This window comes from Salvia splendens, unplaced genomic scaffold (genome assembly GCF_004379255.2).
Source record: "Salvia splendens isolate huo1 unplaced genomic scaffold, SspV2 ctg110, whole genome shotgun sequence".
NCBI classification, from domain to species: domain Eukaryota; kingdom Viridiplantae; phylum Streptophyta; class Magnoliopsida; order Lamiales; family Lamiaceae; genus Salvia; species Salvia splendens.
Genome location: NW_024598646.1, coordinates 1 through 18,008, shown reverse-complemented (window position 1 = coordinate 18,008; position 18,008 = coordinate 1). Strand labels below are relative to the sequence as shown.

General features: G+C 42.6%; 1 protein-coding gene and 1 pseudogene across 1 annotated transcript; both read right to left on the bottom strand.

Moving 5' to 3' along the window:
* Positions 1 to 3,430: 3,430 nt before the first annotated feature.
* On the bottom strand, positions 3,431 to 5,433 carry LOC121788608 (protein MAIN-LIKE 2-like). The gene is made up of 5 exons (XM_042187253.1): positions 5,036 to 5,433; positions 4,880 to 4,967; positions 4,473 to 4,796; positions 3,886 to 4,276; positions 3,431 to 3,780 (listed from the first exon to the last, which is right to left on the bottom strand). The coding sequence occupies exons 1-5, from the start codon at positions 5,431 to 5,433 to the stop codon at positions 3,431 to 3,433; spliced, it is 1,551 nt and encodes a 516-aa protein (XP_042043187.1).
* A 3,597-nt stretch (positions 5,434 to 9,030) lies between these two features.
* Positions 9,031 to 11,614, bottom strand: LOC121788610 (annotated as a pseudogene).
* Between the last annotated feature and the right edge of the window lie 6,394 nt (positions 11,615 to 18,008).

Sequence of the window (18,008 nt, the reverse complement as noted above, 5' to 3'; positions counted from 1 at the left end):
ATATAATCGAAGCATTGAACTTGGTATTGAATTTTCGTATTTAATTTTGTGCAATATTTATTTAACTATGTTGAATTTAGAGTATATGATGTTTTATCGTACTTATTTTGCAGGTTTGATGGTGTTTGTGAGTTGATATTGGGATGGAAAAATTATTCAGCTCCCAGGTTTGGGCGTTGCTTATGATCCCCCTCGTTCAAAATCATTTATTATATTGAATGAAAAGATATCTTATTATCAGCTACTTTCAATGATATGTGAAAAAATTAGAATTGATTTGGATGCATATACGATTGATTTAACATGGAGGCATCCTGTGGTTTTTAGTGGAGTGGTGAATTATATAGCTACACCAGTGGATGATAATTTGTTGGAGTATATGTTTGCTGAAAATCCACGTCAAATTGAACTTTTTATTGAATATACTCCTGTTACTACTGCGTTGCAATTTGAACCATCTATCACTCATCATGATGTTGGAACGTCTAGGAGAGATGATTATCATAGTTTTGATGTCGGGACATCTAGGAGGGATGATGAATATCATAGTATTGAATTCAACACATTTGGGAGGGAGGTTGATGAATAACTAGATGTACCAAATGTGACATGTGATGGTTCAGATGGTTCTGATAATTGTGATGGTTCTGATGGTTCTGATAATTGTGATGGTTCAGATGGTCCTGATAATTGTGATGGTTTAGATGGTTCTGATTGTGATGGTTCTGATTGTGATGGTTCTGATGGTTCTCAACCAAGTGATCTTGATTATAGTGCAGAATCATGTGAAGATTCTACAGACGACGAGACACTTGATATGATGGTTGAGAACCTCGTACAACCATCTGTTCGTGGGGAGCAACCTGTTCCCGACTATGTGCCTGAAGGGTTACCATTTTTTTATCATTACCATGTGAAGGCAGCCGAGGTTACTTTTCAGAAGACCATGGAGTGGGTGAAGAAGATATGTGGTATTGGGATGAGGATAATCCGAGACATATAGATGTGGGAACGAAATTTTATAGCAAATTGCAGTTGAAAACTGCTGTAACATTATGGCATGTGGGAACAGGTCGGATGTATGAGGTTATGGACAGTAAATCAAGAAGATGGCATGCAGTTTGTAGGGACCCATTTGGTCCGAAAAGAAAAGGCAAGGAACTTGGGCAACGATACCCATGTAATTGGGAGATTAAAGCAACGTTTAAGGAACGCGATGGTAGCTGGTCTATCAACTCATGGGTTGATCGTCATTGTTGTATGGGAGATCACGATCCAAGTGAACATGTTAATCTTACATCATCCATGATTGTTCTCTGTATTCGAAGTCAAATTGAAAACGATGTTGAGTTCAAGCCTTCTGCGGTACGTACATATATCAAAGATAAATTTCACGTGAAAATCAGCTACAAGAAAGCATGGTATGCTCGCAGAAAAGCTATTGAGCTTGTATATGGTGGGTGGGAGGGATCATTCAGACAACTCCCCAGCTACCTGACTAAGTTACAAAGTCAAAATCCTGGGACAATCGTTGAGTGGTTGCATGACCCTATATTGAGTCAAGGTAATACAAAGGTGTTCCGCTACGTATTTTGGGCATTTGGGCCAGCAATAGAGGCGTTCCAACTAGCAAAGTCGGTCTTATCAGTTGATGGGACTCACCTACGTGGAAGACTGAAAGGTAAACTACTTACTGCAGTAGGTTACGATGCAAATAAGAACTGTTTGCCTGTTGCTTTTGCTATTGTTGATGAAGAAACAAATGAGAGTTGGAGTTGGTTTTGAATATTGTCAGAGGGCATATTATAAAGCATGACCAGGAAGTGTGCATAATATAAGACAGACATCAAGGCATAATAAATGCCATGCAGTCTGATGTGTGGAAAGAGGTACCGGTTGGTTATCATCGATACTGTTTAATTCACGTTAGATTGAATGTGTTACAAAGACACAAAGGCCCCGGAGTGAAGAAATGGGTATGGATAATGGGTGAGGTAATTGAGGAGCGGAGATATTGGACTGCAAGGCGTGAATTAGAAAAGGTGAGTCCAGAAGCTCTGAGGTACCTCGAAACCACCATAGATAGATCGCAGTGGACTATGGCACACGATGAATTTCGTCGATGGGGTGAGACATCTACTAACATGGCCGAGTGTTATAACAATGTGTTGTTATCTACGAGGGAACTCCCAATTAGAGCTATCATTGATATTACATTCTGGCGGACCATCAACTGGTTTGTTAATCGAACGACTCTAGCCAAACAATGTCAGACGCCTTTGACACCGTGGGCTTGGGAGTTATTTCAGAAGAATGACCGTCGAGGGAGACGTCATCATGTTAGGAGTACAAGCATAGCTCAAGGAACTTATGAGGTGCTAACCTATCACAGAGGTCCGGGTAGAGGCCATAATATACATGTTGTGGATTATCGTGAAAAGAGATGCTCATGTGGAAAGTGGCAGACCTGGAGAATGCCTTGCTCTCACGCTATTGCGGTGCTGAGAGAACGCAGTGATGACATCTTTAGTCATGTTGATTCCCGATACCATACAGATGTTTGGATTCACCAGTACGCAGGTATGTTATTTAGATACTTCTTATTCTTACATTATTATCATGTCTTACGGTTGCAATTTTATGCAGCTGCGTTCCGTCCATTGAGACACCAAGATTATTGGTATGAACCTGAATGGACGTTGGAATGTTCACCAGCACGGCTACTTCCTCGTTCACGTGGGCGATACAACAGAAGCAGGATACACAACCAAATGGATGAGCGCGAAGAAGATGCGCCAAGAGCTCCTCCTCGATGCCGCCTTTGTGGAGAGACCGGCCACAATAGAAGGAAGTGCACTTTAGGACGTGTTGTGTAGTCATATTATATTTGAGAATCGTGTTTGAGACTTGAATTTTATTATGTTTACGAACAGTATTTTAGATTTTCTAATAGTTATTAAGACTGAAATTACATGCTTAAGTAATACTGTTACGTAAAAAATCATCTTATTACGAAAAATTTCCTATACTTTTCCCCTTAGCCTACACATTTTTATGTTAATTATAACTCATCAACTTTTACTTTTACTGAAGTTTAGTAGGGTTAAAAGCTGGAAGTTCGCCGGAAATGCATGTTGGAGGATTCCAGAACTTACACCCGGCCGGGTGAATTTTCAGTTTCAAAACACCCGGACTGGTGAAATGAGTAAGGCAGGTGGGCGTCCAGAACAAACACCCGGTCGGGTGTTTTGACATCACCAAAACACCCGGTCGGGCGTTATGAATTCTAACTGCTATTCAGCAGTTTCTTGCGGCAGTTTTGGAGGAATAAAAAAAGCTTGTGTGTTATTAGTTCATTGATATAGAAGCTCGAAAAATACACATCACAATCCACATGTAATAAGTAGACAATACATCTCATGATAACTGGCTACTTAAATGACGATGGTGTATTTTTAATCGGGCATTTTCCTCTGTTGTCACGGCTAGACCTTCTACGTGGGAACATGCCCATAATTGTCTGAGATAAACTTGTCCTGGAGCGTTCCTTGTTGGGACGGGACGTATGTGCACTACTACTAGGGCGATCAAGTTGTACACTACTCCTAAGAGGGTCAATATGTTCTCTCCTCGTGGGGCGCTCTATGTAGGCACTACTTCTGGGACGCTCCAATTGTGCAGAACTCTCAAGAGCATCGTCATCATCATCATCATCAGCAGCAGCAACAGCAGCATCATCATCCAATTCCCCATTTGTTGGAGAGTGCACGATATGGACATCTGAGAAGAATGAATCCTGTGTAGTAGGCTGTCATGGTAGCCCAACTCTATCAAAGGGCATCACCCAACTAGACTGTGGCGCGTCTGACCAGGTAGGAAACCAACTAGAGGGATCTGATGCTGGTGGATTTTGCATTTCGGGCTCAGCAGCAAAATTGTCGATTAATGAATCCAAATCTATGTTGTCATCTGAATTAATATTTTCTTCATTTGCGGCTTGTGATGACCCTGGCATGTCTTGGGACATTCTGGAATGCCGTGAATATCCATGCCCGCTTGTTCGGACACCTCTTTGACCAATACCGCGAGCTCTTCGGATAAAACCCCGGGACATATCCACATCAATGCGCTGTGTGGAAGGTATGACCGTGCGTTCACTCTCACCGCATTCGGTAAGGCAGTTAAGAACAAGATTGTTAATCTCATGCAACAATCCTACGGCGTCTTCTGGGTCAAAACCGCGCGACAATTGAAATACACGGGCCAATGTCTCAGCCTGTAACAAATAAAACATGAATAGTTAATAACATAAATACTTTAAAAATGAAAAAACTATAAAAATACAATACTTACTTGGAGTGTTGATGACGATGCAACAGTGTTTATCCCTACTTCTGAAACCTATCCGGCAGTGTGATATATGTAATAGTTATTTTAAAATACCACTCCATGTATAATCGAGTTCTAATCACCTGCACGTGGTCTTCAAGAGGCTCCATGTAATGATTAGACACGAACTCCGACCTTCTCTCCCAATGTTGAATGTAAGCCTTGTTCTGCATAGCCCAGTTCGTCTTAGCTTTTCCACGACGATTTGTTTTGAAATGAGTTTCATTGAAACCCCAATCACGCAATTCCGGAATGAACGGAGTGCCTCCAAATTGTCTCACAACGCGCTCAGGCTCATGTGCTTCGACAATAGCCCAACAAACCATGTACGTCACAGATCTCCAACTGTTGTTTATCTCGAGGCAGGAGTCTGGCAATTGACGGTCCACATATGGCATCCAAATAAACTACAATAACAAGTTTACATTAAACTATTACACAAATATATATCATATTACACAAATATATATCAAAACATTATTCATTTTACCTGGCTATTTTGGAGTAATGATAACTGTTCACGATAATGTCGAACAGAATGTTTGTGGGCTTTGTTTATTATATATGAGCCAGTCCACCTACAATGAGATAAGTTTCCAATTTAATATGTTGTCATTAAATACACAAAAGGAAACAACAAACTTACATTAATGCACATGGAGTGTTGTTTGTATGTATACGTGCCATCACAAAATCGGGTCTCAAAGTGGGCATCCTCTCCCACACCCACAGCTGTAGGAGTACTATCGGACCTCCAATGTCTATCCTTTTGCCCATGGACGCCTCACAAAGATTATGATATAATGTAGCAAGTGCAGCACTCGCCCAACTAATCATAGAGGCAGCCTCTACATCTCGAAGTTGGGTCAACCACATCAGAGGTATCTTACACCCTGAGTCGTCGGGTAATATCAACCCTCCCAATAGCACAAGCACAATCATACGTGCCCGTTGAATGTAGGCTTCGTCTTCCAGACCATCTTCTAACGGTTCAATCGACATCCTATGTATTAGAGCCGATGCCAAGATACCGTTTTCCTTCATCTCGCTTTGAAGGGGATAGAAGCCCAACAATTCATCACATAAACTCTTCCACCCAGATTCACAATAACAATTTCCTGTAAATGGTACTCCATCTACACGCCCATAAGACTTGAACGTCCCGTAATGTCATAGTAGTTTCTCCTACGGGAAGATGGAATGTATGTGTCTCTGGCCTCCAACGTTCAACCAAAGCTGTGATCAAAGCATGATCTACATCTAGAGACTTCACAAAGTAAAAAACTCCACCAAAACCTAATCTGCAGACATAATCAATCACGCGTCTGTGATGATTATCTATTTCCCAAAAATGGCCCTCAAAGCGCCGAATATTGAATGGAGTTGTTTCCTCGCCTGCCCACGCCCTGCGAGATATATGCCTGTGCTGATAATGCAATACAGAAGGATCTTCTGGTCCATATCGCGACATCCTAATATAATCAACAATTAACAACATTCGACACCAAATTCATCACAAATTCATCTCAATTTCAACACCAAATTCATCACCAATTTCAACACCAAATTCATCCCAATTTCAACACCAAATTCATCCCAGCATGTCTTTCATCACAATTCAACACCAAATTCATCACAAATTCATCACAACACCAAACATTCGAAACCAATTTCAATAATTCAACAACAATTCGACACCAATTTCAATAATTGACAAATTCAATGATTCAACAATAAATTTCAAATCATGAACCCTAAATCTATAACCTACTAAAATCGAAATTAAGGGTAAAAACTTACCTAACAACACTTAAAAGAGGAATGGGAGCAGCTATATGTCGGATTCACTTTGATTTTCGTCGGCTAGATGACGATTACGCCGATTTTCACCGTGCAGAGAGGGGGAGCGCTGTGAGTGAAGGAAGAGGGCAGAAGCTTCGTTTTTTCTTATATTCAAACACGCATCAGCTTATCGCGCGTTTAATTCAAACACGCATGAGAGAATCGCGTGTTTAATTCAAACACGCATGAGAGTAATGCTTGTTTAATTAAAACACGCATGAGCTTAACGCGTGTTTAATATGGATACACGCGAGAGCCTCACGCGTCTTTCCCATCACTGAAAATATTTTTTTTCCGGGTACAAATGGCGGATAACTTCCCCATGACGTACATTCATGGAATTTAGCCATGTTGCAGTACACAACTTTCTTGACACAGTCTGTCTTGTGAAACAAAAAACCTAATTTTTGCATCTTAAATCCGAATGATTTAAATATAATTGGATTGCTTGTTTGAGAGGAAACCAAATAACCAATCCATGACCAAGAATTGTTGACTATAACCATCTGTCGTCTGCACAAGATACAGAGAAGAGTCGAAGAAGCAATGGGCATCATAAAGAGCGGCTTCTCATTCATTGTGGGGACAGCTTGCGGAGTTTACGTAGCCCAGAATTACAACGTTCCTAATGTTCGGAAGCTTTTCAACACTAGCCTTCTCATCGCCAAGCACATCGAGGAGAATTACCGCAAGCCCAAGAAGCGCGACGATGATGAATAGACCACAATTCATACTCCCTTCCATCTGATTTTTATGTTTTATACCTACAATTTAGATACCCTTGTGCAATTGAAGGGGTTCACTTTTATTTTTTTAGATTAGGGCTTGAAAACTCTTGAGGTGTTTATAAAGATGATTTTGGTGTTCAATGTTGAGTATTGAGGCTCAATCAATTTATTTGTGTGTTGATTTAGAAATTGTGATGGAAATCTATAGTAATTGATTGGATGAAAACTTGGATTCTCAGTAATGATTACCTGGTTGTTTCGCTCTGTTGCTTTTTGATGCTAACTTGTTTCTGTATGGATGAATGATCATCAAGTTTTCTATTTGAGCCGATGTTTGTTCAGCATTGAGCTTTTGGTGATTCCTTTGCCTGCAATATGTTTAATGGTTTTGCTTTAATGCCAAATTGATTCTGTAAGGATAAATGATAAGAAATCTTTGTACTGGAGCCAATGTTTAGCCTATACTTTGGCATCGGTTGATCGTCATCTTGGTTCAGCTTTGTGCTGTTGGTGATTCTTATCTAAATTACTCTAAGAAGGTAATGATATTACTGCTTGCCACTTATTGTGTAGAGTTGTAAGGAATGACACTTCTTTTGCTCATATATCATCCCTTTGAGATCTTCTCTGATGCCGTGTTTTCTTTTCACGCCAATGAATAGACGCTATTCGTTTTAGTTTTGGATTGGTGAAAATGTATATTTGACTCGAAAGTTTGTGGTTCTTTCCTGGAGATGCCATAATCTTATTATTGAACACTAAAGTTAATGTCCTTGAAATTGGTCTATGTTTTGCTTCTAGTATTAAGAATCACCAAACTAAAATCTTAGTTTATAGCTATGTCACCTGGAGTGTTAATGAGCTATGTAAGCAATCAATCTACAGTTTCTGGAAATTCTTCCTAAAGTGATGCACATGCTTAGGGCAATGAATAGTTATGCTATTGAAATAGGTAAGCATGTACACAAAACATCTCTGTATTAACCCCACTTTCTTTCTAATATTATTAGCTTGGATTTGATGACAAAATAGGAATCTGATGGCTGAAGATAGCAAGGACATGGGGAAATGCATAAGCTAATGGATCACAATTGCATTGTTGTGGTTCAAAATAATCTCCTACTTGTAGAGGTAGTTGGACATGAAAAGAAGAAGGGCTTACCTTGAGAACACAAATTAACTTGTGAGACTATTATCATCTATAATTTGTATTTTGCAATTGCTTACGTATCCTTAAGGAACAGTTTCAGTTTGTAGACTGACCGTTAGTTCACCTCAGGAAGAAACATGTCACGATTTTAAGTTTGGGGTGTCAAATTCATCTATTCATGCTATGGAAATGTTTTTTTGAGGCTTTAGTATATTGTCTTGTAGTGTTTCTATTTCCTCTTGAATTGTGTTTGTGGAAATATTTGCTCATTAACTAGTAAATACTCCCTCCGTCCCACTCTAATTGGAGCATTTCTTATTCACGGGATTTTATGCAGGGTTGTTTTGTGAGTTTAGTGGAGAGAGAATAAAGTAAGAGAACAGAAAAAGCAGAGAGAGTGATGATTTCATTTTAAGAAATCTGTCATTTAGAGTGGGACATCCCAAAAAAGGTAAACGTGTAGCTTAGAGTGGGATGGATGGAGGATGTTTTTTTATGGATGTTTGCTTTTCATGCAGGTTAAACACTCTAGAAAGGTGCTTTCAAGTTTCAGCTATTTTCCTTTGTATGAAATTAATTAGTTTCTAAAATTAAAGAAAATTGAAACTGCTTCTGAATCACAATTTATCTCATATTTAGAGAATGACAATAGACAGGTAGTGCTTTCAAGTCATGGTTGCTTATGTTTTATATCCTATCTTACATTTTGTTGGCTTAGTCTTAGCATCATTTCACCTAGATATGTATCTGATATTCATGGTGAACCAGCTTTACTATGAGAAAGAATTAAACTTGCTTATGTAATTAAATGGTGTTCTTACTTAGCATTTGATAAAGTGACAGGGAAGTTTCTTTACTTGCCTTACATGACACTGATTTTCACGTTCAGTTTTAGAAGTTTATCCTATACATGCACAAAGCTAAACAGTAACTTTATGTATTTATATAAATGTGTACACTATAAATATTGATCTTGATCAACACGCCAAATGAAATGCCTCTATACATACTCCTCTACTGTTTTATTCTAATCGATGATGAGACACAAGTCAGGAGAAGAACTACTTGTTATACAACAAGACTCTTGATGTAGCAGATCATTCTCCTTGCCCACTGCACGCCATTTGTTAATGCAAGCCATTTTGTTTGGATTTGAACTCAGAGAAGAGCAGGTGCTAAGAATCTCCAATATCTTTTCTGTTTTGCCTAGTAGAAGAATAGCACCGCGAACGCTTTCCTCTCTCTGTTCAATGGAACTCTGATGGCATTTTATTGATATTGCATGCTGTAAGTTGGTAAGGCAAGCGCCTATTATGTCAGTGATCATGGCGGTAAGATTCTCCAACATTGCCTTACTGCATTCATTTGATCTATTTTCAGTTGCAAGCAGAAGGGTTTGGCATATTCTGTACATCGAATTTGCAGCCAAAACCTTGACGGGCCACTTTGAAGGAGTGTACTTTAAACAACCAAGTGCGTCATTCTGTCTTAACTCTGAAAACATGTTCTTTGCTATGTCTGAAAGCTCTTGAATTGTGTCTCTTGGGCTCTTTTCCTGCAGTGCCAACTGACGGAGATCCACGTCGAGCCACCTGTAGTGAAGGTCAACCCCTCCCCACACGATCTCTGCTGCGTTCTTGACATTCGTCAAGTCTTCATTAACATCATGGTTGTTTTCTATGAATCTAACATATTTAAGGCCTTGATGCACAGATTTCATCAGCCCTTTTAGGGATTCAAAGTCGGTGTTACTAGTTGCAACTGCAATACTCGTCAGCGTCACTAGAGGAAGAGCCCAGCTGTAGGGAGGTTCTTCAGATTCCAATGAAGGAACCTGGTAGCTGTCAAATTTATGTACCCCTTCAAATCCTCTTGATGGATTGAGGGTCTCCATTAGTTCTGTGAGCTGTCTCGGCTGCTTTCTTCTCCCCATTCTAACCCAGTGTCCAATAGCGTCCCTGTCATTTTCCATCATCACGTCTACCAGTTCATCCTCTCCTTCAAGGTGCAGAACATAACTGCTGAGATCCAGTTTGCAATTGCCTCTCGAATCCGAATCTGTATCAGAGTTCACAATTGCATTGTGGCATTTAACCAACCCTACAAGTTTCTTGCAGCAACGATGTATTTTTTATTAACTGGATAACAAAGATGATTGATATTCGCCCGACTATCTTGCTCAAGATCACCATTGCTTTCTGGATGAAAATGCATAAACCTAATACCTTGTCCTTTACGGCATGCACAAGCTTTCTACTGCTTCGGCCGCATATTGTCAAATCCAGCGGAAGCGCTCTGAGTTGGTACAGCTTATGGACCCAGTAACCCTCTACTGATAATAACCCGTGTTTGCTTCCGTGTTTCAATCTCTTCGGGCACCTAAACTTAATTGCTATGAACCATCTTGTTGCAGGGGCAATTGTTCCTCCCACGACCGCAGCTGCCTGAGTTACCAGTATCAATGTAGTCGACCACTTGTAGTCCGACTCCCCTTCACAGAATCTGAAGCACCACGGCATCAGGTAGCTACGAAGTACAGCCTCTCCCAGAGTAACCGCAGTGAGGAGGCAGAACGCCCCTGAGGCGGTGCAAGTCGCCAAACGCCCCATCACGAACTGAGGGCTGCAGGTATGCGCCATCATCCAATGCCTAGCCAGATCATCTCTCATAATCTGAGTTATCGAGCCATTGCAACTGGTCGTTTCGCGCTCCTTCATTGCCACTGAATACTTCTTGCTGTACTTAATATCCAACACACACTTGGTTGCAGGAATTGCAAGCGACGAAGCGATCACGATCGCGAACAACACGACCATCAGAGACATCACGACCGCATGCTCGTACCAGAACACGTAAATGACCCCGGTGCCCATCTGGATGCAGACGTTGACGATGACAGTGACAACAAGGATCCCAAGAGCCACCACATTCATCATGAGCTCTTTAGTCTCCATGGCTCCTAATGAAGGCATGGAGTTTCCTATGGTCGTGCAGATGAAGGCGGTGCTGCTGAGCTTGGCCAGCTGATCATGGGCCTGGGGCATCGACGTGTTGAGATCAACTGCGAGCTTAACCGCGACGCCTATGAGAGTGAGAGTCGTTGCGTTGAGAGCGAAGAACTTGCAAGGGAACCAGAACTTCCTGTAGCGGAAGCCGTGGAAGGCGTCTACGGCCATAGCTATGGCGCAAGCTGCGGATGCTGCTACGACGTAGAGACCGATCCACGGCATCGGCTCGTTGAATCTCGAATCATCCAGTATTCCATTGATGGTGCACCCAATCTTGCCCATGTAGACTCACCTGGTCTAGTCTCCAGATTGATTATTTACTCAAATTTGGTTTGAGCGTTGAATAATTATTGGTATTGAAGTTGTTTGGGTGAGTGGAGCGTGTTGAACGTTGAAACTTCAATATTTTATCAGATGCATCCAAAGTTGCTGACTTTGATGATGATGTTTACTCAAACAAGACATTATCTTCAATATATTGGAAGAAGTAATTATTTGAGTGAATGAAAATTATTATTTGCTCTAACTTTTTTTTAATAACGTATTCCCTCCGTCTCATTTAAGATGTCCACATTTTTAAGTTGTAGGAGATTTTAAGGAGTTTTTAAGTGGAATATAATAGAGAGAGAAAAAATAGTTGAATATTTTATTGAGAGAGAGGTGAGACATTTGTTTTTAAATACAGAAAGTGAATATTTTGAATGAGACGAACTAAAAAATGAGAGTGGATATCTTGAATTAGAAAGAGAGAGTAATTATTACTACTCCCTCCGTCCCATAATAGATGTCACACTTTCCTTTTTAGTTTGTCCCACAAAAGATGTCACATTTCCATTTTATTGAAAAAGTTCTCTCTCACATGAATATAAAAATTATATTTTCTCTCTCCATTTAACACACAAAATAAAACCTCCTAAAATCTCGTATCATCCCACAAATGTGACATCTTTTGTGGGACGGGGGAGTACCAGTTACTCTATCAAGTTTGTTGAGTCACCATTGACTTTTCATCTTGTATATTTTTCTATTGACTAAAGGCACATTTTGTTCCTTAACATATTGCGATTTTTTTTATTTTGGTCCAAAACATTATCTTTTAAATTATTCGGTTCCTCACAAATAAAAACGAGTCACATTTGATCCATTTTGGACGTCCATCAAATTTGACGAAAACCCTAAACCCAAACCTCCCTCACCACCTCCGCCACGGCGTCCATCTTCCATCATCCCTCAGCCTCACCCACCGTCGTCACCGTCTGATCCCTCAGCCTCACCCCCTCCTTACATCATCTCCCTCACCACCTCGGCCACGGCGTCCACCTTCCTCGCCTCGCTCAACTCAGCAATCAATCCCCCGTAGCTGTCGCAATCGGGGACTCATCCCGCCCTCCCCATCACTTTCAACACCTCCACCGCTTCTCCAAATGAACCGATTTTCTAAAGAGTCAGAAAGAGGTAATTGCAGGTGCCGCAATAGGGGTAGGGGGTGTATCCGATCGATTTCATCTTCGGCAAAATTAGCGACGACGACGCCTTCCGGTGTTGGCGCAGCCACGATTTGAGAGGAGGAGGTGGAACTGCGGCGGGGGAGGCAGCCGTAGCGGAGGGTGCCTGGACGACGGCGAGGGCGAGGGGGAGGTGGTCGATGGAGAGGTCGAGGGTGAGGGAGAGGAAGAGGAGGTGAGACGACGACTTGACGGTGAGCAGCAGCGGCAGAACAGCGGGAGTCGAAAGCCGGCATGTCCGAGGAGAAATGAGGGTGCCGCGAAATCGATTCTGAGGCAAGAGGGGGATGACACCGAGAAGGCCGTGTTTCAATTTGGAACTTCTAATTGAGAAGAAAAGAGCGAGAGAAGGACCTGACAAAGATAGAAAGAGGGAGGAGGAGGACCGAAGGTGATGGTACGGTGGAGCTTGGCGGCGGAGATGCTGGAGGGGGAATTTCCGTCAAATTTGACGGAACCGTCCAAAATGGACCAAATGTGACCCGTTTTTATTTTGAGGGACCGAATAATTAAAAAGATAATGTTTTGGACCAAAATCAAAAAATCGCAATATGTTAAGGACTAAAATGAGCCTTTAGTCTTTTCTATTCTGAATGTGTGATACTTGCCTTTTTCAAAATCTGCTAGAGAAATTCTTCTATGCAAGAAACAACTTTTTAGATTTCCAAATTGAATTAGTCTCATTTTCTTTAGACTAAAAACAATTTTATTAATTAATTTATTTATCTTGTCTTTATTCTATTTTTATTGAATTCATTAAACTTTTATTTTCTTAAAGTGTTGGAAAGAAGCGTCTTTAATTAACTTGGGATAGTATTTTAAATTTTATTTTACATCTCTTATGAAAGAAATTTACGTAACACAACATTATCAAGATGTTCAAAGACGAACTACTGCCCCTAAATTGTCAATGATGACGCATTTAAACTTTTACAACTCTTCGATCTAAATTTGATGTGACGCATACTTTGGAATAAAATGCAAATTAAAAAAGGGACATTAATTTTAGAGTGTCCACGATTTCTAAAATGCAAATACAACCCTAAGGTGGCCACTCTCTCCCATAGCCGGCCCACCTTTGCGTCCTCGCCGCATCTTGTCGGCACCGTGCAATAGGATTATAGGAGCACCGCCCACCGCCGCCCCCTTCGCACTCAGCCGCGTCCCCGCCGAGTACTTGGAGCGTGCCCACGGCTCCATCCACCGCCTTGCCCGCCCTCGTCCACCGCAATAGAGGGAACTGCGACGCCACCGGGCTCCCTTATTGTGGACACTCTTAGGGTGTTCACTATAGGGGCGGTGCGCCGCCGCCCCCATTCTGATACCGCCCCGCGGCCTATAGTGGAGGGAGCGTCCTCCCCGGGGCGGACGATTTTTGTTGGGGCAGACGGCACTCCGACGAGTTATGTGCGAGGACGCGCCGGTCCCCGATCGCCGCACCTATAGGAGCGCCGGCCTATAGTGCGCCGCGATCGACACGCCCCCCCCCCCCCAATTAATTTTTATTATTATTATTTTTGAAAATTTCTACTATAAATATCACTCCACACCACCCATTTTACACTCTTTTCAAACAATCTCCATTCATTCACTCTCTACACTTTCACTCTCTAAAAATGCAGGTGGAGACGACGAATCACCCGGCACTGACGAATCGGGATATGGCGGCTATCCTTCCTAGTTGTCGGGATATGGCGGCTATCCTTCCCAGCCGTCGGGTTGGAGTCAAACTTCCCCTCCGTGAGGATCGAGTCCAACTCCTCCTCCATCTCAGCCGTGGAGGTGGTCGAGTCCCACGCCCCAACTTTTCAGAGGAATTTGAGTCGGTTGGCGTTTGGAGATTACAGACCCAACCTCGACGCGGTTAACTATTGATGAGCTGCAGGTTCTCGGTGTCGTGTTAAGCAAGGGTGTATCCACCTGATCAGGATAGAAATCCCAGCCAACCTGAACCTGGCATCAATAAATTCCTCACACACCACTTCTACTGGTTAGTATAGTGGAGGTAAGGGTCGAATCACACAGAGATGGATGCGATTTGGGTAATTGTGGTGATAATCTGGAGGGGTTTGGTTAACTACCACGCTTGGGTTGAGATTCTACCTAGACAGGAATTAAAGGTGGTACTCTACTAACTGGGTGGTGTAAAAGTGATTGACATGTGGCTGTGTACGTGAGAGCGGGGGACACGGTGTTTCAGGGACATGTGGAAAGTAGTTAGTTACTATAAAAGGCTAAACGAAATATCAGAGAATAAGTGGTTGTTTGGTGGCTGCACTGTCAGGTCTGTAGGGTACCAGCAAGAAAAGTAAAGGACAAAAAGCAAAAGTGACTAAAAAGCAAAAGTGGTCCCAAATTTGGATGTGCATGTTGTCTTCTTCAACAAGGATGCACAAAATCAAACAAACTCAGTTTCCATGGATGACACTTGCAGATTAACAACTTCACAATTCAGATCCACAAATTAACCCTCTAAAATTCGAAGATCACTCAAGTGAAATCCAGAACTACACATACTGAACGACATGCAAGGTGGCAGAATTCACGTAAACTCGGATTTCACATTTAATCACTTCGGAAACTAAATCTAAACAACAAACTTAACTAACAATCTCAGATCAAGCAACTCCAAATGAAATCATGCTTTCAACACTTAGAAATTACCGCGAAAACTAGATCTAAGCTACCTAGGCAGAATAAAACAGATTCAAACCGAAAGAAATGCATAAAAATAACTTCATTGCATAAAACGTTTGGATCACAACAAACACTTCAAAAGATAGCTAGTACTGAATATTCAACAGATCCAACGAAAGGAAAACAAGTAAAGATTAACTAGGAAAGCGAATAAAGATTGTTTTGCCACTCCGGGCAATGAAACTGCTACGACTACGAAATGAACTGGCTGGAACGATGGAAGGCGATTCTCCGGTGGACTGATGGAACTTCAGGTGACCATGGTTGTGGCGAGGAACAAGAAGATTTTGATTTGCTGAAGATAAGGAATTGATCTACCGAGAGAGAGCACCCTAACTAAGTGTAAAAGTCGATGATCCTCATTCTCTCTCCATGTGGCTTCTTTTTATAGGGATGCCTGCCCTTGCTTTTTAGGATAGATTCTCTTTGTGAAATGACTCTTTTGCCCTTGTTTGTGGTTGATCCTTCCCAGCAATCCTTCTTCTCCACCTCAAACCTTTTTTGGCATGCATCCTGGTCATTGCACACCTTCTGGCGCTCTTTTCACCTGAGTTATCCGAACCTTTCGTACTGACTGGATCCTTTTCCTGCACACTAGCAACTGTTTTGCAGATATAATCTAATTAAGTACGTTATACTTACCAGTAACCAAGGTATAGAATGCGACTTATCAACCATTCGCAGCCGGAGACCCCTTTCCAATCCAGTCAATCTCCTTTCACCGATGCAGATCAAGATGCACTGGAGACGATGATGGGTCTGCTCAGTCCAGGCGTACCGGAAACGCCGGCAGCACGCGTGGATACGCCCGTTCCGACGAGAGTCGGCGGTCCAGTGCGGCGGGTGGAAAGCAGGGGCGGAAGAAAGAAGCGGCAGCCGTGGTGGCAGCGGCGCCTGCAATGGCGGTGGCGGCTCGGGCAGCGGTGGTGGCAGTGAGGGTAGCGCGCGGCAGCAGCTAGCGGTGGACGGGCCACGCACTACACCAAAGCGGAGTCCATTGTGCGTAGCGCGGGCGTGGGATGCCGTCACATCAGACCCCATAATGGGCACCGATCAGACCGAGGGGAGCTTTTGGAAGCGCGTCCTGTTGGCATACAACGAGTTCAAACCTCGAGGCGCCAAACCGCGTGACGGGGAACAGCTCCGCAAAAAGTGGTCTAGGATTCTGCATGCCACCAAGCGGTTCAGCTCCATATACGAGAACAACCTGCTCAGTGCTGAGAGTGGCCGAAGCGAAGCCGACGTGAAGGTGATGTCTATGGCCCAATTCAACACGGAAGGCTGGCCGAAGTTCACTATGTAGGAGGAGTATCTTGTTCTCGAGCACTGTCCGAAATTCTGGGCCATCTGTGCACAAGAGCTGGCAGGAGCTCCTAGGGCGAAGCGTACTAGACATAACATAGCCAGGGACTACAGGAGCGGCTCACAATCATTCGACCTCAACGACGAGCAAACCGAAGAGCCCTCCGCTACACACTCTAGGCGCCCACGCACTCCGGGACAACAGGCCTCTATCCGAAGCGCTAGAGTGGATGGAAGTTCCTCCTGCCTATCGTCGGTCGCGTCGGGATCGCGCATCCCGCAGCCCGCCCTTATACCGCAACCCATGGCCCCTGGTCCCACGATGTCTTGAGGGAGAACCTAGATGTGCAGTTGTTGAAACAACTGCAGGAAACTGCCGTTTCTACGAGATCGCAACCGACCCGGTCATCAAGGGTATATACTTGAAACTCATAGGGGAGATCCAGCGCCAGCTAGGCTTGTCTGATGAGGATTGTACTGGGGCGGCCAGCGGCAGCGGGGGAGGCGGCGGAGAAGAGGAAGAGGAATCCGATTCCACCACCGAGTAGACGGTGGCGGTTTTTTTATTTGTATTATTTTAAATGTTCGTTGTATAATTTACCGTTTCCAATACAACGAATATTTGGTCCTAATTACCTCGTTTTCTAGTTATTTACATTCTGATAATTCTAATTGATTTAATATAGACGAAAAAAAAAATGATAAGTGGCTAAAAATTGGGGCTATTGAAAGTGTCCACCTTATAGCTGCGGACAATTATTTTTGTGAGCGCGGACAAATAAACTGGGTCTGTGGACAAAAAAGGGGCGGGGCTATTAGGGCTATCCGCCTATAGTGGACACTCCAATAGCCTCGCCCCAAAATTTGTCCATAGCCCCAAATTTATTGTCCACAACCCCAAAATTTTGTTTCCGCCACTATGATGGACACTTCCAATAGCCCCAATCTTTTTTTCATTTATGTTAATTCAATTATATTTAAATTATCGGACTATGAGTAATTAGAAGAAAATGGCTACACGTGAAAAAATTAAAATTAAACACTAAATTTTCATCGTATTAAAGTACATGAAAAATTATACAACGAAAAATTTAATCTAGTGCAAATCACAAAGGTGTTCACACTGTGCCGCCTCCCCTACGTGCCCAAACTTCTTCAATCAAATCGGCCTGGAGTGTGGTATGTGCTGTGGTTCTGCGCATATCAGCAAAACGTTGGATCAAATATTCATTGCTCCGTGTTACGCCCATCTGGATCGGCGCAGAGGCAACACCGTGACTTGTACTTGCGCCATCTTCCGGTGCCCAGTGCTCTGCCGCAAATCCTTCATCTTCTATTATCATATTATGCAATATGATACATGCTAACATGATATTCGCGACATCAT